At 37.7% G+C, this 25,169-nt stretch overlaps 1 protein-coding gene across 3 annotated transcripts in view; it reads left to right on the forward strand.

Annotated features, from left to right (window-relative positions):
* GPAM (glycerol-3-phosphate acyltransferase, mitochondrial) overlaps positions 1-25,169 on the forward strand; it is a 71,322-nt gene that overhangs the window by 37,381 nt on the left and 8,772 nt on the right. The window contains exons 1-17 of one of the 3 annotated variants that reach the window (XM_032177915.2): positions 17-89; positions 887-984; positions 2,031-2,161; positions 3,247-3,369; positions 5,752-5,825; positions 8,093-8,206; positions 9,976-10,122; positions 10,756-10,852; positions 11,503-11,639; positions 14,865-14,964; positions 15,286-15,498; positions 17,290-17,403; positions 19,190-19,275; positions 19,992-20,107; positions 22,062-22,132; positions 22,930-23,194; positions 23,751-23,893. In XM_032177915.2, coding sequence (XP_032033806.1) covers positions 2,060-2,161; positions 3,247-3,369; positions 5,752-5,825; positions 8,093-8,206; positions 9,976-10,122; positions 10,756-10,852; positions 11,503-11,639; positions 14,865-14,964; positions 15,286-15,498; positions 17,290-17,403; positions 19,190-19,275; positions 19,992-20,107; positions 22,062-22,132; positions 22,930-23,194; positions 23,751-23,893 — 1,902 coding nt within the window. In that variant the 5' untranslated portion in view covers positions 17-89; positions 887-984; positions 2,031-2,059. Of the gene's footprint in view, positions 1-16; positions 90-886; positions 985-2,030; positions 2,162-3,246; positions 3,370-5,751; positions 5,826-8,092; positions 8,207-9,975; positions 10,123-10,755; positions 10,853-11,502; positions 11,640-14,864; positions 14,965-15,285; positions 15,499-17,289; positions 17,404-19,189; positions 19,276-19,991; positions 20,108-22,061; positions 22,133-22,929; positions 23,195-23,750; positions 23,894-25,169 lie in introns of those variants that run through there. The other 2 variants (XM_032177921.2, XM_058436022.1) reach the window with 2 other exon arrangements.

Consider the following 25,169-nt stretch of genomic DNA (forward strand, 5'->3'; position numbering starts at 1 on the left):
GTTGTGTCATCAGGGTGCGCCATTGCAGCAAGCATTGGCAGGGACTTGAAGTGCGGGCTGCTGCAGCAGCCGAAGCCGGAGCTGCTAGGGTGCGAACTGCGAGGGCAGGTGTGGGCTGCGGGAGGCTGCTCGGGCCGGGAGCGCCGGGATAAGTGCGTGGAGCTGGTGCGACTCTCGCAAGTTGCTGGGGCAGTCGTGTCCCCTTCTCCCCCACCCCCGAGCTCCAGGCTTCTCCCTGAGAAATGGATCGGTCTCGTGCAGGGGTGGGGGTCAGGATTCATCTCTCCTGGGGAGACTGGGCTGGGGCATGGGTTCCCCTGGGTTGGAAGGAGTCCTTATGGACTCAGTCCCCTAAGCATCTGCACGCGTGGAGGCGCCGCCAGCCAGCCCGCCTGGGTCCCTAGGGGACATTGAGGCAGCAAGGGGTACTCTGAGAGCAGCCGGTATGCTGGAGATAATTAATGACAGCGTTACCATTGATTGTACTGAGCGCTCACTGTGTGTTACACACTGTGGTAGACCCTTTGTTTATATTATTCCGTCCTCTCAGCAACCCAGGAGGTAAGAGCTATCATTCTGCCCATTTTCCAGATGGGAAAACTAAGGCATAGAAGTTAACCGGCTTATGGTAATAAAAAATCACACAGATGGTAAGCAGTGGAAGATTTAAACCTCAGAGCTGGTCTTCCAGCCTCTGTCCTTTTCAGATCCTCTAGTCAGCTTCCCTCAGCGCATGCTGGCTGGTGCCTCTGGGATATTGCTTCTTTATTACTCCTTGACCTAGAGCGAACTGTGCGGAGGGAGGAAGTGCGAAACGTGGACCTCCTATTGGCACAAGCGAGCCTCTTTGTCCTCTCCTCATCCCCTCTTCACTTCGTTTTCTCAGGCAGCAGCGGCTCCCCTGTTGTATGGACATTCTGCACCCGAAACTGATAGCTGAGTCCTGAAGTTTTATGTTATGAAATAGAAGAACTTTCATCCCAGGTGCATTGGTTTATTCTCTCCCCTAGCCTGTTAGATTGTACTTATGTTAAATTGTTAAGGACATAGGTGGTTATGCCGAGAATAACAGTGACTGTAGCAGACCCATGTGGGGATTGTAAAGAAATTGGAATATGCCTTCCAAAGGAACACTGTTAATCTAGACATGACCTTTCAGGATTTTAAAGGAATAATTTTAGGCCAGGTGAGAAACAGCCAGAAGCAAAAATAATGTGAGGCTAGAGATTATGTTTGAAAGTTTTTATATTTTGGGTTAATATCTATTCTAGGAGTTTACTCTTAGTGAACCTTTTTCCTTAGGGTAGAAAAAAGCTTATCGAAAAGGATGAAAACTTATACATCGGATATTTCAAAATAGTGTGCTTTTCTTTCAGAGCTTTGTAGCTTTGTATTACCTTTGTATTAAAAGTGAAAATGTTTCTTTTAGGACATCACAAGAAAATTAGGATCTTAATTCAATTTAAGTAGGGGAACTTAAGGGGTGCCCTAATTGCCTTAATTGAATAAACATGCCTTCCTTCTGCCAGGAACTATTCGATTAACAAAAATGAAATAAAAATAAGCTCTTACTTTCATTTGCAAATGACTATTCATAGCTATTTTGTTTGGATACAATTCATAGCTATTTTGTTTGGATACTATTTTGTTGGCATACTATATTTTGTTTGGATACAATTCATAGCTATTTTGTTTGGATACTATTTTGTTTGCATACTATATTTTGTTTGGATACTATTCATAGCTATTTTGTGTGGATACAAAGGATACAGTGTTGTATCCTTATATATTCAGGAAGTCTTAGAATACAAATGCTGATTTTTTTTTTTTTTTTCCTAGTCAGGGCAGCCTAACTGTGTTCATATAAACACATAAAGGTCAGTTTTTACCTTGTGACTCAACATGATAGAAGTCTGTCAGTTCATTTGATATCCCATTATGGAGCAAAGTAATGTAGAAATCAGAATTTTGAGTTCTGGTATTTACTCTCTCGATTCCTTGTTAATTTAAATGGTACCTATTTTTTATAGCACATGATTTGGGAATTACACTTTGTGACATGGATGAATCTGCACTGACCCTTGGTACAATAGATGTTTCTTATCTGCCAAATTCATCAGAATACAGTGTTGGTCGATGTAAGCACACAAGTGAGGAATGGGTAAGTTTAGGATAAGAGTTAAAAGCATTCAGCCTAAAAATGTTCATTTCAGTGATGTTTGTGAAGGTGCAAATACTGGCAGCAACATAATATCACGTCAAGATTAATAGCTACAGAAACTGGTATGTTTATGAAGCCTAATAAAAAATTCTATGGCATTATATTGGGAAGAAAAAATGGTTAGAAAATTTATGTACACTGATTATGTTAGAAAATGAAATAATCATTTTGCATAGGAAAAAAAACCCTAGTAGTAGTTTTGGGTCAGGTAAGAAGTTTTTTTTTTCTTTCTTTTCTCTTGGTGTGTACTTTCCATGAGTTATACTTGAAAAGCATGAATTTTATAATAGAAGTAAACTTTAAAAAATTAGGAACTTATAGTATGAATTCAATCCAAAAGGCATACATTTTCTTGGATTTTTTTCCTATTTCAGTATAACATGACGTATTTTAAATATTATCGTAATTGTCTTTATATAAAAAATAGTGGGTTTTTTTTTTTTGCTTAATTTTGAGAATGTTGTATCTGTATAACAGAGATTTGAGCAACTGAGCTCAAAGTTAAGCATTTTTAGAATAAAAGAGCGAGGTTTGACCCTAATTGAACAGTATAGCTATAATTTAAATTCTGGTCTTTAAGTTCCCTTGATAAGATAAAGGAATGTTATATAAGTTTACCTGTTTTTTATTTAAAGTAAAAACTTGCTCACTATGTAAGGCCTTTATAGTTCTGTAGTGGGACTGTGTGATTTAAAAGGGGGTAAGGTTAATTGTTAGACTAGAGATCCAGGAGTCTGAATTGATTTATCTAGCTGTCAGAAGTCTGTTTGACCTTCTACAATTTAGTTCTTAAATTTTTGAATACTGCCTTCAGTGTGTAGCTGTTACTATTCTTGGGTGCTCAGCTTTTGCTTATGTGGTAAGCTTTTATCCAAGTGTTGATCATGGAGGGAGTACTTAAATGAAAATCACCCAGAAGATGCCGTAAGTTTTTCTTCTGTCCAAAATACTTTAGATTTTGAGATCAAGTAGACGAGTGTTCTCTTGCCATTTAGACACTATATTTTTTTCTTATGATTTGTCAGGGTGAGTGTGGCTTTAGACCTACCGTCTTCAGATCTGCAACTTTAAAATGGAAAGAAAGCCTAATGAGTCGGAAAAGGCCATTTGTTGGAAGATGTTGTTACTCCTGCACTCCCCAGAGCTGGGTAAGGACTTTACTGCTTATTGACCCTAATACTCAGCATAAAATATGATTTCCAACTTTGTAGTAGGCGGTCTTATTGGACTAAATTCACTTTCAGAACAGAGACCCATGTTTATGAACCAAATATTTCAAGTAAAGATGTTGACACATTTTTTCTTTCCATTCATTTATTCAGTAAATATTGGTCCCATAATTGATACTAGGTAACAATCTAGTTCTTTTGAGGTTTTAGTAGGATTTTTAGGGGGGGAGTAGATCTTATTTTCGGTTAAGTCTTCAAAGAAGTTAGTGGGAACCTTCATGAACTTTTAGGTGTTGAACTTTAGCACTTAACATTAAAATCCTAGCAAGATAAGGAAGAGATAATGGGACAGAATAAGAAGTTAAAGCTGTGACTTTGCTCGGAGTCTTTGCTAATGGAAGGTGTCTGTTGACTTTGTGATAGTGAAAGATTGTCACTAAAATGTTAGAATGAAGATTTAAGAGAGTGTATATGGGTTTGTTGTTTGTATTTTGGTGAAAAAACAAGCCATGCAATATCTTTTGCATTACAGTGTAGTCTTTGAGAAGAGCCAAGTGTGTGAGAGGTATATTTTTGGTGATAGTTGAAGAGAAGGACAAATTAGCACAGGAACATAGAATTTCATGTAGTTGTGTTTGAAGGCAGCAGAATTGCCTTTTAAAAGTCATATCTGAATGTTAAGCTCTCTCTGGGATCCAGTTATTAGGATGAAGAAATTCTGCCATTTAAGCGCCTGCCATTTATAGAGGTGGCTTATAACTTGTGAGACTAGGTAATTGTGCTGTGTGAATTTTCTACTCAAGGTTGGTTTGGCAGAAAGTAGAATTCTGAGTCTGGTATAAAGGGGTTTGCTAACATGGGAGAGATTTGTGTGGAACCCAAGCAGTTTATGTTAAATGTTCAGATCTGCTGAAGAATGTCTTGTTATAAATATTGCTTCTTTTAAACCACAAGTACCTTGTTGCAAGAATTTGGTAGAATTCAAGGATCGCAGAAATTTCTAGCCTAGGAGTAAAGCTAGTTCAGATTAATAGGCCACTTGAAATCAAGATTTAAACAGAATGTCATTTTCTTTCTAGATCTGACATCTAGTCTAATTCTAATTTTGAATACTTAAAACAATAACTACAATGTGTTCTTAAGTCAGAGGGTATAGGAAATAATTTGGTAGTGGTGATGGTTTGGAGTAAGGGTAGATAGTACAACAGACAATTGATTTTTGCCCTACTATAGTACCTGATGGAGTTGAACTTGATCTTGAATTACTTCCATGACATGATCATTTAAAATAATTTGTTTAAAAATATTTTATTCGTAACTGTATGATATTTGCTATCTTTTCTCTGAAATCCTATTTTCCTTTTCTCTAAAGAGATTCCACTTTAGTAGTTTTATATTTGCTGAGGGAACATTGTGCTTTTTCAGCATTGAAGTGTGGAACAGTTACCTTTTTGCCCATATTGATAAAGCTGTAGACTATCTTTTCAGCAAAGCTATCTCTGGAGTATCTTTCAAGATCACATGTAAAGAGGGTGACCAGTAGACATACGATTTCTCATTAAATGGACAGTTATTTAGGGGTAATAGACCATACTCTTTAGATAAAGACATAAGATTGAATCCTAAACCTCTGCCAGTCTTAGTTTCTCACCTAGAAAATGGTGATAACTCTTATGTGTCAGGGATTTTGGGAGATTTGGTAAGCAACAGTAACTGCATGGTACTTAGCATGGTCTTTGTATTTTGGGAAAACTGAAATCTCTGACAGTCTTGTAGCTTCACTTCTTTCAGGGTGGAGATGAGGAGTCAAGCAGCAAGGGGTACTATTTCCTTTGGTTTTAAGGTGGTTTGTTTGTTTTTTGTTTTTTGTTTTTTTTGAGATGGAGCCTTGCTTTGTCGCCCAGGCTGGAGTACAATGGCATCGTGTTGGCTCACTGCAACCTCTGTCTCTTAGGTTCAAGCAATTCTCCTGCCTCAGCCTCCCAAGTAGCTGAGATTGCAGGCACCGACCACCACACCCAGCTAATTTTTGGTAGAGACGGAGTTTCACCATGTTGGCCAGGCTGCTCTCAAACTAATGACTTCAGGTGATCTGCCCGCCTCGGCCTCCCAAAGTGCTGAAATTACAGGCGTAAGCCATCACGCCTGGCTAGTTTTAAGATTTTAAAGATGAATTTTGAGTTTATGACATTCTTTGAAAGCTAAAAAATACTTTTCAATAAAACTTTTTTCTTCACTTAGATTTTTGAGGCAATATCTATTTTTATGCTTGATATTAAAGTCATCAAGAATTCATAATGAGAGCTCTTCACTGTCAATCTAGTTGTGTATTTATGTCTACATTTACTTTGTTTTATATAGGACAAATTTTTCAACCCCAGTATCCCGTCTTTGGGTTTGCGGAATGTTATTTATATCAATGAAACTCACACAAGGTAAAAAGAAATTTCTTATGTTTTTAATACATCTCAAAAGAAAAACTTCATCATAATCAGTTAACACACTTTAAGCTGAATTGCTTTGCATTACTGAGAGTTAACAGAATATGAGTTTCTGACACAAGAGAGATTATCTGAAAATTGCAAGCGGTATAGCCACAGAGAGAACTATTACTGTTACCACTTGTGTACTCACAGATATTTTCAGGGGAGTGTAGATGTCACTTAGAATGTTCTTTGACTTATATTGATTTTGCATATGAAGTAGGCCAAAATGTGGGAAATATTTGTCTGAGAGGACCGGTAGGTTTGAATCTCTTATGATTTATTATGACTATTTAATACTTAAAAAAAAAGTATAAATTACTGAAATCTGCCCAGTCTGTAGGGTGTTAAAAGACATTTTCTCTACTGAGCAAATGTTGTTTGAGTTACAATTTACCCAAGACTTTACTTAGAATTCTTACAGTTTCTAGGCATATGGGGACAGGCTTATAAGCACCAGTGTGAGAAAAGGGTCTTTGTTTTATCTGACTCTAGGCCAGGGGACAGGGAAGGAGGGTCGAAAGGTTATGTGAATGTCTGTGAGGCAAGAGAATCAGTAACCAAATGCTAGCAGTCCTTGTAATTCTAAAAATAGATACCTGGAGTAGGCAGGCAGATAGGCTCAGATGAGAAATACTTGAAATTCTATGAAAATTAGTGCAAGAAATCAACTACTTGAAGCCCTTATGATATTACTTCTCATAATTTGATGATTAGATCACATATGAGAATGATAATACTTGCATATATAGTAAACTTTTAAAAACAGAACTTAAGTCTAAGTACATGAGCAGATCATTCCCAGCCTGCTGGTCTCTCTCTCTCTCTTTTAAATTTACATTTAAATTTAAATTTAAAAAAGAGGGGAGAGACTTTGGTCCGTTGAATTTTTTTTGATAAGGTGATAAGATCCTAAGAAAAGGGATCTCATAGAGTCTTCCTTATGTAAGTAGATATTTTATATATAGAGCCAAGAGGTTTGTTTCTTGCCCTCAATTAGAGACAGTTGAGGAAAATTGCATTTGCCATGATGACTAGGCAGAATGAAACTATTCCGTGAAATAAGCTGCATGTTCAGCTATTTAGTTCTTCTGTGTATTCTATGAAGCAAAGCCTAAAACATTTTACACATTCACCTACAGAGGCACACTGTCTCTGTCACACTCATGCACATGTGCACACACACAATGCTTTCAGTCAGTTGCAAAGGGATTTCATAGAGAGCCTGGACTTTGTACATACCAATAATATTTCTGAAAATGTTGGCTGAAGGAAGAGTTTAGGATTAACGTTTAATATATTGGGCCAAATTTTTGGAAGATTTAGACAAAGGAAAGGAAGAAGAAAAAGAGAATGGCAGGAAGGAGAGGTGAAGAAATAGGTGATTCATAAACAGTTCTCTTTCAAGTTACTTTTTCTCAATTGAGGGTATTCTAGGTCTTTTCAGAGTTACTGAATTGATAATGATAATGCGATATCATGTAATCATTACAAATGTTTTCAAATTATTACATAATGAAAGCTTGTAGCATTCTTATTCTGAAACTCATCTCTCCATCATCCCATCTAAACACCACATAGTCATTTGTAACTGACAGGAATATGTTCTGTCCTTCAGGTGTATTTAAAATGTGAAGGGGAAAAAAAAGTGAGAAATTCTGGCTTCGTTAGCCTAGAGTACAAATATTTAGATCATGCTTGACTTCTTTCAACTGATCAGCCTTGTCAATTCAATTAGAGAGTCAGTGATTATCTTAGGAAAAAACAAACAAAAACTATAACAAAAAAAATTAGCCTTTGATCATAGGAAAAGACTTCCAAATTTATCTTTTTATAGCCCATAGCTGTAATTATAAGCTGTATGGTTTATCAGAATAGATATAGCTTATATATAGCATTAAACATTTTTGCCTTTTTAATAGTATTAATAAAGCCAGATGTTCTTATTTCTTTTGTTTTCATATTAGGGTTATTCAGCACAGTAACACTATTCAAACATTAATACACAAATTCCAAGTTTCAGTTTTGGCTGAGAGTACGTGAATAAAATTGGCTGCACAACATTCTGAACTACTAAGGAGAATTTGCTGTGGGAGAACCCTAAATCTCAGAAATAGATGACATTAGGCTTTGTTTTTATGGGCGGAAAATTAGTTTATGATTTAAGCAACTTGTTTTAGGGGTACCTCTAATACTTCTCTGCTAAATCATTTTCACAGACACCGGGGGTGGCTTGCAAGACGCCTTTCTTACGTTCTTTTTATTCAAGAGCGAGATGTGCATAAGGGCATGTTTGCCACCAATGTGACTGAAAATGTGCTGAACAGCAGTAGGTAAGGGCGGGGCACAGGTGTAAAGGTGGGAAGAGGCAGGGAGGGGCGGTAGGAGTGGGAGAGGGAAGTAATTCTTAGTAACCTTTAGTTTCTCTAGGACTGTGTCTCAAGAAGTGTTCACATTTCCAAACATTAAATGTTAAGCTCCAAAGGAAACTAAAGAAAGGCAGGAGAACAGATGCTTTGGTGACAGTGCCATGTGGGAATAGCAGCCTTGTTTTATGGATTAATAATTGAATGGGTTTCTAAAACCTGAAAGGCAAATAGGAGTTCAGAGATGCACATATTTCCAGAGTTCTCTGCTTTCTGTAATAACAATGTTGGAGACATTGTATTTCCTATTTTATAGCTGAAAGAGAATTGAGTTTGATATTTTTGCCAGTTACTGAGTATCTAGGCACAAATTCTTGTACTAGAAAGTCATTGTTAGAAATCTTAATAGAATGAATTACTGCCTTTGCTCTTACAGGAGCTTGCTTACAGTAGGAAAGACTGACTGGAACTCAGGTGGAATGGGGAAATAAATATTCTAGAGTATGGGAGTTTGAGTGAAGGTGTTCCAAACTCCCATACTCCAGAATATTGATTCTAGAATACTGGCCTCATTGGCATGGCCAGTTTTAGAGATCTACCTGGATTTGGGGAGCAGGAGACCAGGGTGAATTAAAAGGCTGCTTTGAATTCATAAGTGTCACCTGTAGACCCTTCATTATGTTTGTTAAGGCCTGAACAATGCTGGCACATAATATGTACTCAAGAAATACTTCTCGAATGGATGAGTGAGTAGTTGATAATGGAGGTGCATCAGTCATGGTAATGACTTATAGAAACATTCCTGGCCAGAATGCAATGAATGCTTTTTAGGGAATAGACTTGGGGGGCATCAGTGTCCTGTGGTATTGGTCTTTTTGTATTAGTAAATTATGGAGCTACGTGGAATTTTGCTGTACTTCACTAGTCCAAAATCAGCACCAGTAGGGTAAAACACAATTATTTGAAGCTCTTAGATTATTATATATTCTGTTTTCTTGTTAAAACCTTCAAGTACGTTTATTTCTTCTAGATGTTTTGACTAGTAACTGGGATGTTAGAAGTGGTTTAAGGAGGTTGAACCTCATGCTTTCTCCCCTAAGTCAGCTGGAAGATTTATGAAACTGGATTAAGTGTTTCCTTTTATCTCACTGCTTATTATTCTGTGCTGTGATCTTTTGATCTTGAGCTGTGCCTTTTAAAAGTTACTGGTTTGAGTTGAAAAAAAAATTGTAAATATTTATGACCCTTTTTGTTCCCTCCCAGAGTTTTACATATAGTTTTACTAATAAAGTCACAGTACAAATTAAAAGTAAATTAAGTCTTCAAAAGAAAAATCACACATTAATTTGGTAGTAGACTTTTGGATCCCTCTGAATTGTATGCCTAAAGGGATAACCTTTCTTTTTCTCTCTTCTTGTAGAGTACGATTTCGTGTCCCTCACACTTTAATGGGAACATCCAAATTCACATAGTTGTCACCCAGTAAATTTGAATTAAATTCTTGAGTCCGCTTTCCAGATTCCTCAGAGATTCATTGATTTAGGAATATAATATTCTTAATATTTAGTAGATAGCCAGAAAGAGCACTTCTAGCTTGAGCTTATTCTTTCATGTGACCACATTTTAAAGAGAACATACGTTTTGTTTTGTGATTTACAGCTGCAGTTTAGAAAATACTGAATACAGAATGTAGTATAGAACCAGTTACATTGTCTCTTTTTCCATTTTCATACCAGAGTACAAGAGGCAATTGCAGAAGTGGCTGCTGAATTAAACCCTGTTGGTTCTGCCCAGCAGCAATCAAAAGCCGTTAACAAAGTGAAAAAGAAAGCTAAAAGGATTCTTCAAGAAATGGTTGCCACTGTCTCACCGGCAATGATCAGGTATTAAAAGGCAAGGCAAAAAGCTTTCAATCACAGCCATGCTGGTGTGAGCAAATAAGACTGAATTATTGAACTTTCCTAGCACAGTTCTGTTTGTCCAAAAGATGTTTTAATGAATCCTGATATTAAATTAAACTCTTCTTATATTCTTATTCAGCTTTCGTGCAAAGTAGCACTGTGGTAGGCTTGAAGGTGCCTTCCTCTCTGTTAATTGATAGCAGCCAATGTATTACTACTAACATCTGCTCGCCTAGACTACTTGTGAATCAACTTTCACATATCCGAGTCATGAAAGGAGTGGTTTGTGTATGTCAGAGGGATCGTTCTGCTCACTAAATATTCATTCGCCTTGGTCATTTGCTCCTGCAGTATAAAATGTTATTAGAGTGAAATATGATTGTAGTCTATAATAAATGGCTACTTCTGTAAGTAGTATATATATATAAAGTTAGCTCTAGTTCAGCAATTCAGACATACATGCATGCATGTGTACACACACACACAAAGTCATTTACAAGTACTTTTAGGTTGTAGGTCCATAAATTTAAGTAGACAGAAGTAAACTGTATATGCTTGTATGTAAAAATATATGTGTGTTCATTTATGTTTTTTTTTGTTTGTACTTTGTTTCAGACTGACTGGGTGGGTGCTGCTAAAACTGTTCAACAGCTTCTTTTGGAACATTCAAATTCACAAAGGTCAACTTGAGATGGTTAAAGCTGCAACTGAGGCAAGAATTTCTGTGAATCTATTACCCCATTCTCCCCTCAATTGTAGAGTGATTTTAGAGTTCTTGTGGAAATGTTTTCTTGTGTACTGTGATGTATTTCAACCCATTTGGAAGATTTCCCTCATTTGTGATAACTTCAGTAGCTGTGTATTTGGGGAGGAGAAATGGGATACAGGAGTACTTACCAGCAATATGCAGGATTCCTTTTGTAAGTTACCTTGCAACAACCCTGAAAATCTGGTAGAACAATCCCTATTTTGTAGATGAAGCAATAGAGACACAGATAGATAAATAGGTTGTCTCAAGTGGCAGATAATAAGTGACTTGCCCTGGATTTCAAACCAAACCAAACCAAGCCTGACTCCAAAACCTGTGCTCTTTTTATATCAGTAGAGCTGCTTCTCAGAAAAGGTATAGGTCAACTGGAACTCTTGATTGTTCTTCTTTCCCCAACTTATTTCTGTTGTTACAGTTGCTCTTTTTTTAGCTCAAAAAGTATTACACTGAAGGAAGTTCCTATTATTGGAAAATGTTTTTAAAGAGTGAGTCACTGATTAGCCAGTGTTTGAGTGACTAGCCAAATATGCAGTTGCAAAGTGTGATTGAGTTTTACATTTGAATTTTAAATTTGGCATTTTTCCCTTTGCTAGACAAATTTGCCGCTTCTGTTTCTACCAGTTCATAGATCCCATATTGACTATCTGCTGCTCACTTTCATTCTCTTCTGCCATAACATCAAAGCACCATACATTGCTTCAGGCAATAATCTCAACATCCCAATCTTCAGGTAAGATGAGCTGATTTTGGAATTTAAGGAATTAAAAAGATTATGTTTTGAATTTTTATTTTTTTAATTATATCTTTCGATATGTTATTGTAAAGATGACATTAGCCTTTTTTCTGTTATTATAAAAGTGATACTTAGTTATTGTGTAAAATTTGGAGAGTGCAAAAATGCATTAAGACTTATCATCATTATCTATATGTTTTATATGGGATACTTGGTGAACTGTGACTACCTAAACTTTATGGGCATTATTTATCAAACAGATAAAAGGCAGTTAGAAAGGCAAGATAACAAATGACCGTACCAGGCTCAGCAGTAGGGAGTTGTGTGGCGGGGGAGGGGGCAGTGAAGTGGGAGAAGGGTTCGTGATATAAAGATAACCATACCTGTTACTTTGACCTCATAATTTAGTAGAGCTAGAACCACTTAAAAAGTACAATATCATGTGAAAGGTGTATTTTAGAGGTTTTCACCTTTTGAAAGGTTTTTTAGAGGTTTTCCTCAGTGCGTTCCATTCAGGGGAAATAGTATGTGCAAATGCGGAGAGATACAGGAGCATGGTATGGTTGGGAAGTGATGGACAGTTGGGTAAGGTGGGAATATGGGATGCATTAGGAAGGATCAGAGACTGGAGGTGGTAGCTGCGTAGGTAGTGAAAGCCAGATCAAAACAATTTCTAAGCCAAGAGATTAGAGTCTGTCCTGTACTTGAGAAATGACATGTTCAGATTTGTATTTTGAAAGGTCATTCTGGATTAGAAAGAATGAAATCAATTCTGCTTCCATTATGGTAGTTCAGGCAGAAGATAATGGAGGTTTAAATTGTAGTATTGTTTTTGGACAGGAGGGCATCGATTTAAAAAGTACTTAGTAGCTTGAATTTAAAGACCCAGTGCTAGTCTATATGGGGGCTCAATAGAGGGGGAGAGGAAGGAGCAAGATTCCCAGGTGTTTACCAACTAGGAAACTGGGTAGGTGGTAGGTCTGATCACCAACAAGGAATTGGTGAGGAACTGGTTGAGCTGGTTTGGGAAATTAAAGTTTGAAACCTGAAAGCACACAGCATCTCTAAGGTCAGCTCTGTGGGTAGAGAGTGGATAAGAGGAGCATGAATTTAGAAAGAGACTGGGAGGAAAGTGGGCTGGCAGGTTGTGCAGGTGGAGCTTCACAAGATGGCCTTCATCACCTTTGTGTGCTATGTCCTCAGTATCACAGTCTAAGGAGCTCCTTCTTAATCCCTTGGTTCAGAGTTCTACAGGCTTTCAGAGTTCTGTAGCTAACCAGACTCCTGTGACCTAACTGAAGAGAAGCCATGGATTCATGCAGTCAATGATATTTATCCAGCTGTGCTTTAGACAAGAGAGAACAAAATATATAATCCTTGCCTTCACATAGCATAATGGATAATGTAGAGAGACAGCTAGCTGTAATAGTGTGTGATATGATCCTACAGCGTAGATGTGCTTTTCCAGGAATTAGAATATCTGTGTTTGCTCTCCAGGGAACCTCTCTCCAGGAACAAGGAACCTGGGAAACTGAATTAGAAAGTCATCAGGAAGTTTCTGGTGGGCACAGACTTAGAGGGAAGAGGACTATTCCACTGGGGCTCTAGAGAGAAGCCTTGCTTCTCTGTAATTAGAATATTTCCTGTACCCATTTCCTTCACATTTGGTTCTCAACTAGGATTTCTTGGAACTTCTTCATAAACACTGATAATTTTTCATAATCCAACTTCCCTTTCATGTACTTTATGCCAGTGATGGTGTAGCTCACCTGTCCTTCAGACACAGCAGGCTGTAGTTAACCCAGCCTGTTTTTGTGCAGCTTTCTTTTGTTACATGACAGTCTACCCATTCACAAACCACTTCTCAGGTGTTATTTTTGTGGATGGCTCATCTCATTCATTTTATTCTTCAGAGTTTTACTCTCAAAGAGTGATACTAAGCTTTGGCAACACCTTACTGTGGCTTCCTTCTATTTACTGTAGAGCAGTGGTCCCCAACCTTTTTCGCATCAGGGACCAGTTTCATGGAAGACAATTTCCACAGACCATGGGGGTGGGGAGGATGGTTTTGGGATGATTCAAGCATGTTACATTTATTGTGCACTTTATTTCTATTATTATTACTTTGTAATATATAAAGAAATAATTATACAACTAACGAAGTAGAATCACTAGACGGTCCCAACTGGGGGTGATAGGAGACAGTGACAGATCATCAGGCATTAGATTCTCATAAGGAATGCACAACCTAGATCCCTCATGGGCAGATGTGCGGTTCACAATAGGATTTGCACTCCTATCCTATGAGAATCTAATGCTGCTGCTGATGCTGACAGGAGGCAGAGCTTAGAGGGTAATGCAAGTGATGGGGAATGGCTGTAAATATAGATGAAGCTTTGCTTGCTTGCCTGCCACTCATCTCCTGCTGTGTGGCCCGGTTCCTAACAGGCCAGGGACCGGTATTGGTCCGTGGCCCCGGGGTTTGGGACCCCTGCTGTAGAGGATACCAAAAATATATATTAATGTTTATATTAGTATCACTCTACTTGAAAAGAATAGGAGGCTGTGAGTTTGGAAACACTGACTTAGTTTCAACTTCATATCAAAATTAGTGTTGTAGAAAGAGACACGGGGTTGGGAAAAGAATTGTTTTATGCCTGTGTATGTGCAAATGAAGCACATTTTTGTTTCATGTTTTGAAAAGATGGTTATGCTTGAGTTCAGTTGGATAAAGTTATTTTTGTCTTATAAGGACCCTCTGTAAACAATAATTATTTGAGAAAATTTCCCCCAAGGAGCTTTCGTAATAAACATCATATTCATTTTGTAGTAAACATGCCGTGGGCGAATTTCAGAATGTTTAAGGGTCAGTATCTTGAGACCCTGGGCAGGATGTTAAAATTTAGAAGTGTTCTATAATCCTCTTAAAATCTGTACTACCATTTTTACGGGTAATATGTCATGCAAACTCCTTTTGGCTTGGAACAGATGTAATAGAGGCTCATTATACATAGTGATATCCCAAAGACTGAAGAATAATGTAAATGACTGAAACATGTCAATAATATGGAAAATGAAAAAAATGCCTGCATTTTTACTGTCAGCTGCTCAAACAGCACATATGGCTTGTATCCACTTGGCAAATGTTTTCAATTAACTTGGAATGTGAGTATTCTTTTTACATTTTTCTTTGTAAATAATTCATGCATTCTGAATTTATAGTACCTTGATCCATAAGCTTGGGGGCTTCTTCATACGACGAAGGCTCGATGAAACACCAGATGGACGGAAAGATGTTCTCTATAGAGCTTTGCTCCATGGGGTATGTGTGATCTCTAATTATCCTTAGGGATATTGTGTTGGTTATCACAGTGGAAGGAAAAACGACTCTTTTGAGTTGAGATTTTTAAAAACTACCCTTTGAGTAACTAGAGTGATTATTGCTTGAGTTTGGTAATTTGTTGTTGTGTTGTTATTACCAAAATATAGCATTGGAGGAGCTGTTTTATTAGTGTGAATAAGATACTTTGTCAGTAGTGAAGTTACAGTTTTTTCTGTTTTGCTTTTAAAGATTTAATTTTTCTGAGCTCATTCTAAGTTGAGTGGTCTTGAATTCATGTTTTACTTTCTTCTTATATCCCAGCATATAGTTGAATTACTTCGACAGCAGCAATTCTTGGAGATCTTCCTGGAAGGCACACGTTCTAGGAGTGGAAAAACCTCCTGTGCTCGGGCGGGACTTTTGTCAGTTGTGGTAGATACTCTGTCTACCAATGTCATACCAGACATCTTGATAATACCTGTTGGAATCTCCTATGATCGCATTATCGAAGGTCACTACAATGGCGAACAACTGGTAAGGGTACCTACACAAAAGTCATCTTCGCTTATCAAGTCTTTTAGATTTAACTTTTAGAATTTACATTTGCTTTTAGAATTAAGAATTTTTTGGGTACTCCCTATGTTTAAAGCACTGTGTGAAATGTGATTGGATGGGCATGGTGAGTAGCTTTCATGCCCTATCTTTAACTTGATTGGTAGTGCTTATGTGGTGTTTGTTGAGCTTGGCAGAAGTGACCTGGTTAGATTTATCAGTGCTGACCTTGGTCATGGGATTGGGAAGTGGGAGAAGACTTGCCACCGTGTTGCCATCTGTGCTGTGGAAGGTTATCTGCGGTTTGTTCTCCCCAGGGCTTAATGAATATGTGCATATTTTAAATTGGGCTTGAAGAACTTGTGGGGTCATGTTGGCAAAAACACCTACAGATTAATTTGAGAAGTAGCAATGACTTTTTCAGTACACCTTTTTATTGAAGTATAGTAGTTACAAAAGAGTATATAAATCATAAGCATGTAGCTTGAATTATCACAAAGTGAATACATCTATGCAACTAGCACCCAGATCAATGAACAATATTACCAGGACCTTTGAAACCCTCCTTGTGCTTCTCCTATCATCATCCCTCAAGGATAATCATTAATTTCATTTCTTACAGACTAGGTTAGTTTTGCAGATTTTTGCACCTACATAAATTGGATAATATGTGGTCTGTACGCATCTGGTTTCCTTTGCTTAAGCAGGTGTTTGTGAGATTCATCCACATTGTTACATGTAGTCTATTCCTTTTCATAGTTGTGTAGTATTCCAGTGTATGAGTATACCATAATTTATTCTACTGTTAACAAAATATTTGGCTGTAATCATTCTTGGATTTTTTTCTTGATGACCATATACATTCATTTTGTTGGGTATGTGCCTAGGAGAAGAACTGATTGGTCTTAAAAAATATGTATTTTCAGCTTTAGTAGTTACTGCCAACCACTTTATCAGAATGATTTTACCAGCTTACCACTCCAGTCAGCAGTTAACGTTCAAGAGGAATTTAGTTTTGTTCTTATTTATTGTGGAAATTTTGGCTGAGGTACTTATTTCAAGCTTACGGCTCCAGACATGTCAGAAATTCAAGGACATCTGACAATCAAAGGCTTTAGAAATTAGGTGATAGGCTTACAAATTAAGTGATATGATCTGTATGACACTCTTCTCCTTGTGTTCTATGAATCTGTCCTTGATGTATACCCTACTCATCCTGACTGTGTCTCAGGAGTTCATATCTGAGTCTGTGTGCATTATATGTCCTGTCATTGTGCCTTATGTGTAATAGATACTAGGTGTTTACTGAATGAATACTCAGCTCAAAGGCCACTGTGAGGCTGGATTTGCAATTACTTGCCTAATATTAGACATTTAGACTCTGGTGATCATCAGACCTCAGATAAATGGCCTCTTTGATGTTTTATTCTTATTTAAGAACCACAGAACAGTTTTCCAGGCTATGTCATTTTTTCCTTCATTTGCAATTGTATTTTTGTGAATTGTGTGAACATGATACTAAATGAAATAGTATTAAATGTTTTGTTTTTCATTGACTGAATTCCATCTCCCAATGACTTGATTACATCTTTGCGCATCTTTGAATACTAAACATTTTCTGACAGGCCGCAGTTAATGACTACCTCCTTTCCTTCTTCATTGTTCAAGATGAACTTACAGTTTCCATAAAACAAATTATTCTGTGGATAATAGAATGTTTGTGTATGTGTTGGCTTTATTTCTCACCATGTTATTCTCACTATTGGAATTTAGGGCAAACCTAAGAAGAATGAGAGCCTGTGGAGTGTAGCAAGAGGTGTTATTAGAATGTTACGAAAAAACTATGGTTGTGTCCGAGTGGATTTTGCACAGCCGTTTTCCTTAAAGGTGAGTGTCTGTTGAAATGCAACCATGTTGAAGCATCGACCTGGAGTCAGGAGGCTCCAGTGCTGACTCTAACAGCACATCTCTGTGTAACTTGGGGCTGCTCTCCTGTAAAATGAGGACTATGACAAAGGTGGTGTTGCCTAAATTTTTCTACAAAATTTGCCTTGACAAAGGAGAGCGAGTATCTGTTTTTGGGAGATATCAGGCTCAACATTTATTGCTATTATTATTATTTTTTAATTCATGACCATCTAAGGGGAACAAAAAACAGGTAGAAGGAATAAGTTCTAGTATTCGATAGTACAGTACGGAAATTATAGTTAACAGTAATTTATTGTATATTTCAAAATAACTAAAAGAGAAGAATTGTAATTCCCAACACACACATAAAAGGTAAGTGTTTGAGGTGATGGTTATCCCAATTACCCTGATTTTATCATTACACATTGTATATAGGTATCAAAATATCACATGTACACCAAAATATGTACAACTATTATATATCAATTAAAAATCCCCAAAAGCCAAAAAAATTTTGAGATGGATGAATGAATAAATGAATAAATAATTGTAAAAAAATAAAAATTCATGTGAATCTTGCGTGTGCCTTTATAATATGTATTTATATCTTATGTTTTAAAGTTGCCTTTAGGGGAAATTTTTCCAAACACCTCCCCTAAAAGCTGGGTAACTTTTTTTTTTTTTTGAGACGGAGTTTCATGCTCTTGTCGCCCAGGGTGGAGTGCAGTGGCGCAATCTCAGCTCACTGCAACGTCTGCCCCTAGGTTCAAGCAATTCTCCTGCCTCAGCCTCCTAAGTAGCTGGGATTACAGGTGCCCGCTACCACACCTGGCTAATTTTTGTATTTTTAGTAGAGACGGGGTTTCACCATGTTGGCCAGGCTGGCCTCAAACTTCTGACCTCAGGTGATCTGCCCACCTCCGCCTCTGCCTCCCAAAGTGCTGGGATCAGAGGTGTGAGCCACTTCGGGCAGCCAAAGCTGGGCAAATTTGACAGGATAATGCTCTCTATGTCCTATTGTGTAGAATCCAGTACCCACACATCCCAAAGGATAGTGCCATCCTCATTGAAAGTCTTGGACTGGCATGTCCCTGAGGCCCTTGCTGTCTTAAATTCTTAAGATATTCAAATTGTAAAGGAGAAGGAGAAGAATGGGTACAGAAGTAGGGAGCCCAGGGTTAAGGAGCAGAAGGTCCCGCCTCTGCTTTTATTCTACTTCCTGGCTTAACTTTAAGAGATTCCAGCTGCTGTGGTAGATGCTTGCTAACCTTAAACGCTTTGATCTTTTAGAATCTCATCATTTCTTGCCACTTTTCTTTTTCTTTATTTTTTAAATGGTCACATAGCTCCTCTGTCATATTATGATTTGCTTTTAGATTGAGGTTCTTTTGAAAATAATGTGACCCTTGGGTTGCCAGATTTTTTTAAGTATGATTATGTCTATCATCACTATTAATGATATTAAGAATGTCAATTTTATGATGATGTGTGAGAAAAGTTAAAAATTTCTTTTAATTTTAAAATGATTTTGTTTAAGCATCCTATTTGTGTCTTCAGTGTTCAAGTTCAGTTTCATGCTTAGCAACATTCTGTGAATCATTCTGGACTTCTGAAGACAGTTTAGGATATAGAAAGTATTTCCCATGCTCTATAGCATGGCTTATTTCATAAACAACTGCCTTTTAACCTTTGGAAGATGAAATTACATTTTATATGTTGGTTCGAAAGTGAGGGTAAATGATCATGTTGTATTTTTTTTCTCCAGGAATATTTAGAAAGCCAAAGTCAGAAACCGGTGTCTGCTCCACTTTCTCTGGAGCAAGCGTTGTTACCAGCTATACTTCCTTCAAGGTAAAATTTGTAGAATTTTTTAATCCTAATCAAGCTACCAAACATCTGTTATTTCTTGTATTGCATAGATTAACCTTATTAAAAATGTGCACATTCTGATTTTCACTTCTTTGCTCAAGTAACTTTTCTCTTAGTCCAATAAAGGATATTGAGATGACATGTTTTCATATTAGTTTGGAAGTTTTTAATTATTTGCTTATAAAATCTTTTTGATTTTGTGACTGATATAGGAGTTCTTATTTGATTTATGCTTTTTGAATGCTTGAACTGAGTTTTTTTGGTAGTAGGTTATGCATATTGTATGTAAGTGAACCGTATGAAAGAATTTTGCTGTTTGAATTTTTCAGAATTCAAATTGAATTCAAATTGAATTTTAACTTAGAGAAATTGAATATGAAGCCTTTCCTTTAATATGTGGAAGTGTTGAATTTTCAGAAATGTTTTAAAATAAGGCATCTTGCTTTATGTATTCTTTCTGCCAGTGGTTTTGAAAGTGATGTATCAACAGACTATTTAGTCATAACTAAATAATATGTTTTGGCCAGGCCATTATATAGTATATTATGGAGGAAAATAACCCATAGAAATAATCTGTGTGTGGTTTAAATTTAAAATATATAGTAATTTAAAGTATCTAATTCATTTAAAGATGAGTTCCACATGGTTTGCCTTGTAAAAGAGTGCAGTTGTGTGTTGATTTTCGAAACACTTTTTAGACCCAATGATGCTGCTGATGAAGGTAGAGACACGTCCATTAATGAGTCCAGAAATGCAACAGATGAATCCCTACGAAGGAGGTTGATTGCAAATCTGGCTGAGCATATTCTATTCAGTAAGTAGAATACCAGACTCTTTAATTCTACAATTTAGATTCATCATGGTGTAGTGCAGACTATACAGGTTTTGTAATCTGCTGAGGTTAGTTTCCACTTCTATTAATTCACAGATGGTGATAGGTAAGTTATTAGAAAGAAGGTGATACCGTGAGGATTTGAGCTAGTTGGAGTTAAACATCTTATACAGTGTCTGGTAATTAGTAGGTGTTCATGTGGTAGTTGTTGTGCTTTTTAAAGATAGTTATTATTAAAATGATTTGTTGCCTCTGTTGCTCATTAATGTGTTTTCTTTGAACTACTTGAACTAATTTGTGGTACAGCGTCTAGATTTATAGTTGCATGTCCATTTCTCCTTTGACCCCATGAGTTTTTGTAATGCAGCAAATATGAGTGGCCTTGTATAAAAAGCTTTGCCTTAGCCGTGGAGAATACAAAATGAATAATTAATGATTCTGAACTCAATGAGCTTATGTTCATGTCAGTGGGATGGTTATACACAAATAATTAAAGTGAACCTAGAGAGGAGTGTGAGTTCACTGCAGGACCAGTCTTCTTTAAGTTCCAGGCTGTACAATTGTGTACTGTTGTGGAGGCTGCTTTAAAATCCCAAGGCAGCACAGTGGTTCTTTGGTGCTCGGCCTCATTGTGATTTCTTTCTTGCTGCTCTCTGGGCCAGGACCCTGATGATACTCTCAGCGCCCCCTTCCAATGCTACTGGGGAGGCCTTCCTCCCTCACCTTGCTCCTCCCATTCTGGAGGCTCCTATTCCTGCTTGATTTTGTGTCAGAGGATTCTTTCTCAAGCACATTTGATTATGTCTCTATCCTGCTTAAAATCTGGATACAAAAAATAATACCTTATTGTTAAAAAGTTTGAAAATAAAGATGAAATGGATAGCAAAAACCCATTACCCAAATAACCAGTGGTGTTGCTGTGTAGTCTCTAAAAATATTTTTTACAGTTCTGTATTCTGCAGCTTTCCATTTATAACACAATATTCACATTTAAAAATTCTTTATAAATATTTTTAATAGCTATACATATAGTACTGAGTACCTTTTTTAAACACTGGAGACAACTTCAATTACGAGTGGTGAATGAAGTATTCATAAATTTATTGTTATCTTAGAAAACTCACAAATGTTATCGTGATTTCAAATTATTCCATGGGTGTTCTCAGATTTGATTTACATAATTATAATTTTATGCGAATTCAGTGTAGGGGTGTGCACTGTAGTCATTCTCAAACCTGTGTCTGTGCCCTTCCTTCTTACCTCTGGGTCAGGTTGAAAGAAGAAATACAAATATATTGAGCACCCATTACTGTGGCTCCTGTGCCGGGCCAGTCATTTTATTCTCATGTGGTCTAATGAGCTAGGTAGTATTTTCATTTTATCAGTGAGGAAAGTGAGGCCAGGAATTTAAGTAATTTGCCCCAAGTCATGAAGTTAGTTAATGAGTAAATTAGGATTTGAGCCCAGATTTTTCTGACTTCAAGTCAGCTGTTATCCTTCTACTACACCTTCGTTTTAATATGGTGAATACCAGCAAGAAGAGTGAAGTGGAGTTGTAGTTATAATAGACTGTAGGTGGGAGCAAGTCAAGGATTATGGAAATGGGAAATCCTGTAGAACTAAAACAGGCTTGTACTTTGGGTCTTGATACTTCAATAAAAGTGTCTCTTCATCATTCAGTAACTAAATTCCATTGGCCTGGATTGAAGGTGGACCTGTCTTAGTCTGTTGTATAATGAATAGTGATCTCTAATGAGGTTCCATTATACCAGAACACTAGTATTATAACTTCCTTTTGGTAAATCACACGAATGGGAAATGTGATAGAAGACTTTCACAGTTTTAAATACTCCTGTTTAAAATTTAGGTATTTCAAAAAAGTTCAGCTATGTTTCTAAAAAGTGCAACTAAAAAAAGCTTTGTGTTTGCCTTCCAGCTGCTAGCAAGTCCTGTGCCATTATGTCCACACACATTGTGGCTTGCCTGCTCCTCTACAGACACAGGCAGGTATGTCTGCAATGTCACCTGCAGTTAAGTAGGAAGCAGGAGAATGTTTTGTCAGCTGCTCAGATACATATTCAGGGGCAGGTTTGGCCCACTCATGGCTAGTAGTATAAGGTAAACAGTAAAATAAGCTGAGGACCCTGCCCAAAGGAGCTTACCAACTTCGTGGAGGAAGAATCTACATTTAAAAACAAAACAAAACAGACTGCTTAATATATGTAGTACTAAGCTATTGCTTGATTAATACTGTTAATGTAAATAAGGTCTGTCTCATTAACATGTGGTATGTATTCTGATAGCAAATGCTTTCCAAACGAATCGACTGGCATTTTAGAACCCACCCTTTATCCTCCCAAAATACATTTGTCTAAGCTTTATGATGGAAGAGACCACAGCAGTCTTGTTCAGTCATGTTCTCAACACCAAACAGTGCCAATATATATAGGCACCAAATAAATATTTGTCAGATAAATATTTAAAATGAAGGAAATCTTGCTAAAAAATAAGCACTCCTTACTTGCAGATGGCTTTTTTTCTCCCCCTTGTGATCTTACGTGTGCATATCATGTGTCATGGCTAGAGTGTTCACTAGCATGTGTAATACCTTGACATTCCTGGAGGACCAGCTTTTTAATAGTTTTCTGACTCGCTCTGCATTGGTGTTCTGGCCCTACTTCTCTATGTGCTAGCAGTGAGCTGCAGGAAAGCCAAGGCAAAAAGAAAGTCTTGGAGTGTTGGCCTCTCAGCTTTTTGGAAAGTAAGTTTTCCACTGTCATGATACTGTTTCTGTCTTTCTTTAGGGAATTGATCTCTCCACATTGGTTGAAGACTTCTTTGTGATGAAAGAGGAAGTCCTGGCTCGTGATTTTGACCTGGGGTTCTCAGGAAATTCAGAAGATGTAGTAATGCATGCCATACAGCTGCTGGGAAATTGTGTCACAATCACCCACACTAGCAGGAACGATGAGTTTTTTATCATCCCCAGCACAACTGTCCCATCAGTCTTTGAACTCAACTTCTACAGCAATGGGGTACTTCATGTCTTTATCATGGAGGCCATCATAGGTATGTCAGGCCTTGAAATATTTTCAGTAATTTTCATGGAAAATAAAAAGGCCTAAAACACATAGTGGTATCTACTTTAATTTGGATGATAGCCCCTTGCTTGAGGGAATGTGGCTATAATTTTAGTTTTCAAACGAAAATGTAATCTCCTGTTATGTCACTGTTTATAACTACAATGAGTAGTTACTGAATTACCATTTGATTAGTATTACCCTTATTTCTTAGGAGAGGTAGAGTGTCTTGCTATCCAGGAGCTGAAAATCTAACTGAGATGAGACATACACAGGGCAACAAAGTGAATGGAGGGCCTCATTTGTGATTAAGAGAAAAGAGAGGAAGGAGAGAAGAGGGGGCTTATGTCTTTGGAGAAGGTTTTTGATGCAGTTGGGATCATATGGAATCACGAGAATTTAATCTTGTGGGATTTACTTAAATTTCTCCAAATACAGGCCATTATTTTTGATGTATTAATAATCTCTTAAGGTTATCCGAGCCAGTTGAAGTTTTTCTTGGAGACTTTGAGCTGGCAACTTCATTGTTGCTTTTCTTTTCTTAGCTTGCAGCCTTTATGCAGTTCTGAACAAGAGGGGACTGGGGGGGCCCACCAGCACCCCGCCTAACCTGATCAGCCAGGAGCAGCTGGTGCGGAAGGCGGCCAGCCTGTGCTACCTTCTCTCCAATGAAGGCACCATCTCACTGGTGAGTGAAGACTCTTCAGTGTTGCCTGGTCTCTTTTTTTGAGCGTTTTCATGAAAACATAACCCCCCATGTTTTTCTGTTAGAGAATGGCCCATTGTTGATACTGTATATTCCACTCCTGGATTTCAGTGACCACCAAACCAATATGTCATTTACTATCTTGGTTTGCTCTCTGGGTTACTGCTCCACTGAATCTATCCTGCATGATAGGACAAATTGCTCAATGATCTCAGGCAGTCACATCCAAAGCTAGTGAGCATGTATTGTGTGTGAGGCACTGGGTCAGTGGTTTGTAAATAATTAACACATCCACCTGTAGATGATGGAACCACAGATGGTAAGAGTCAGAAGCAGCCTTAAAAATCATCTGCTCGGCTGGGTGCAGTGGCTCATGCCTGTAATCTCAGCACTTTGGGAGGCTGAGGCGGGCAGATCATGAGATCAGGAGATCGAGACCATCCTGGCTAACATGGAGAAACCCCGTCTCTACTAAAAATACAAAAAAAAAAAAAAAAATTAGCCGGGTGTAGTAGCACGCGCCTGTAGTCCCAGCTACTTTGGAGGCGGAGGCAGGAGGATCACTTGAACCTAGGAGGTGGAGGTTGCAGTGAGCCGAGATTGTGCCACTGTTCTTCAGCCTGAGTGACAGAGCAAGACTCCATCTCAAAAAAAAAAAAAAAAGAAAATCATCTGCTCAACCCCTCTCAATTTACAAATGAGGAAAACCAAGCCCAGCAGTACTAATGAGCATTTATATTATATACCCAAACACTTTTAGGCATTTATCATGAGACATATGTATTAAGTAGTAGATTTCCTTCTTCTCAAAATCATCATCATGTAGAATTCATATTTTATTTGAATTCCGATATTTTCTTTTGTATGAATGTGTCTTGAGATGTTGATGAGATGAGTGCATGTGTTAGGAGTACCGCCCCCTCCACACTGTGCTTTGTGTGACGTGTACTTGTGGTCCTGCTGGGGAATCTGTTTTGCATGAACATTGGGTGGTGGGATGGGAGGGATGAGGGCAGATAAGACTCCTAAGATTGACCTTGTCCTTTCTCTGGTTTTTATTTACTTATTCCAATGTTGTGTTTCCTCAATCACCACTTTTATGTACAGTATTTATTATAAGATAACTATTGCAGAGAAACTGTCTTATGAAGTAGAAGAAATAGATGGTGGGGGGCTGATAAGCAGTCTTCAGAGGGCTTGCCACATTGTGGGTGTAGGGAGAGAATTGAGCTCAGGAGTACCCCTTGCAGGTGGTGCA

The sequence above is a fragment of the Hylobates moloch genome, unplaced genomic scaffold, assembly GCF_009828535.3.
Source record: "Hylobates moloch isolate HMO894 unplaced genomic scaffold, HMol_V3 SCAFFOLD_3, whole genome shotgun sequence".
NCBI classification, from domain to species: domain Eukaryota; kingdom Metazoa; phylum Chordata; class Mammalia; order Primates; family Hylobatidae; genus Hylobates; species Hylobates moloch.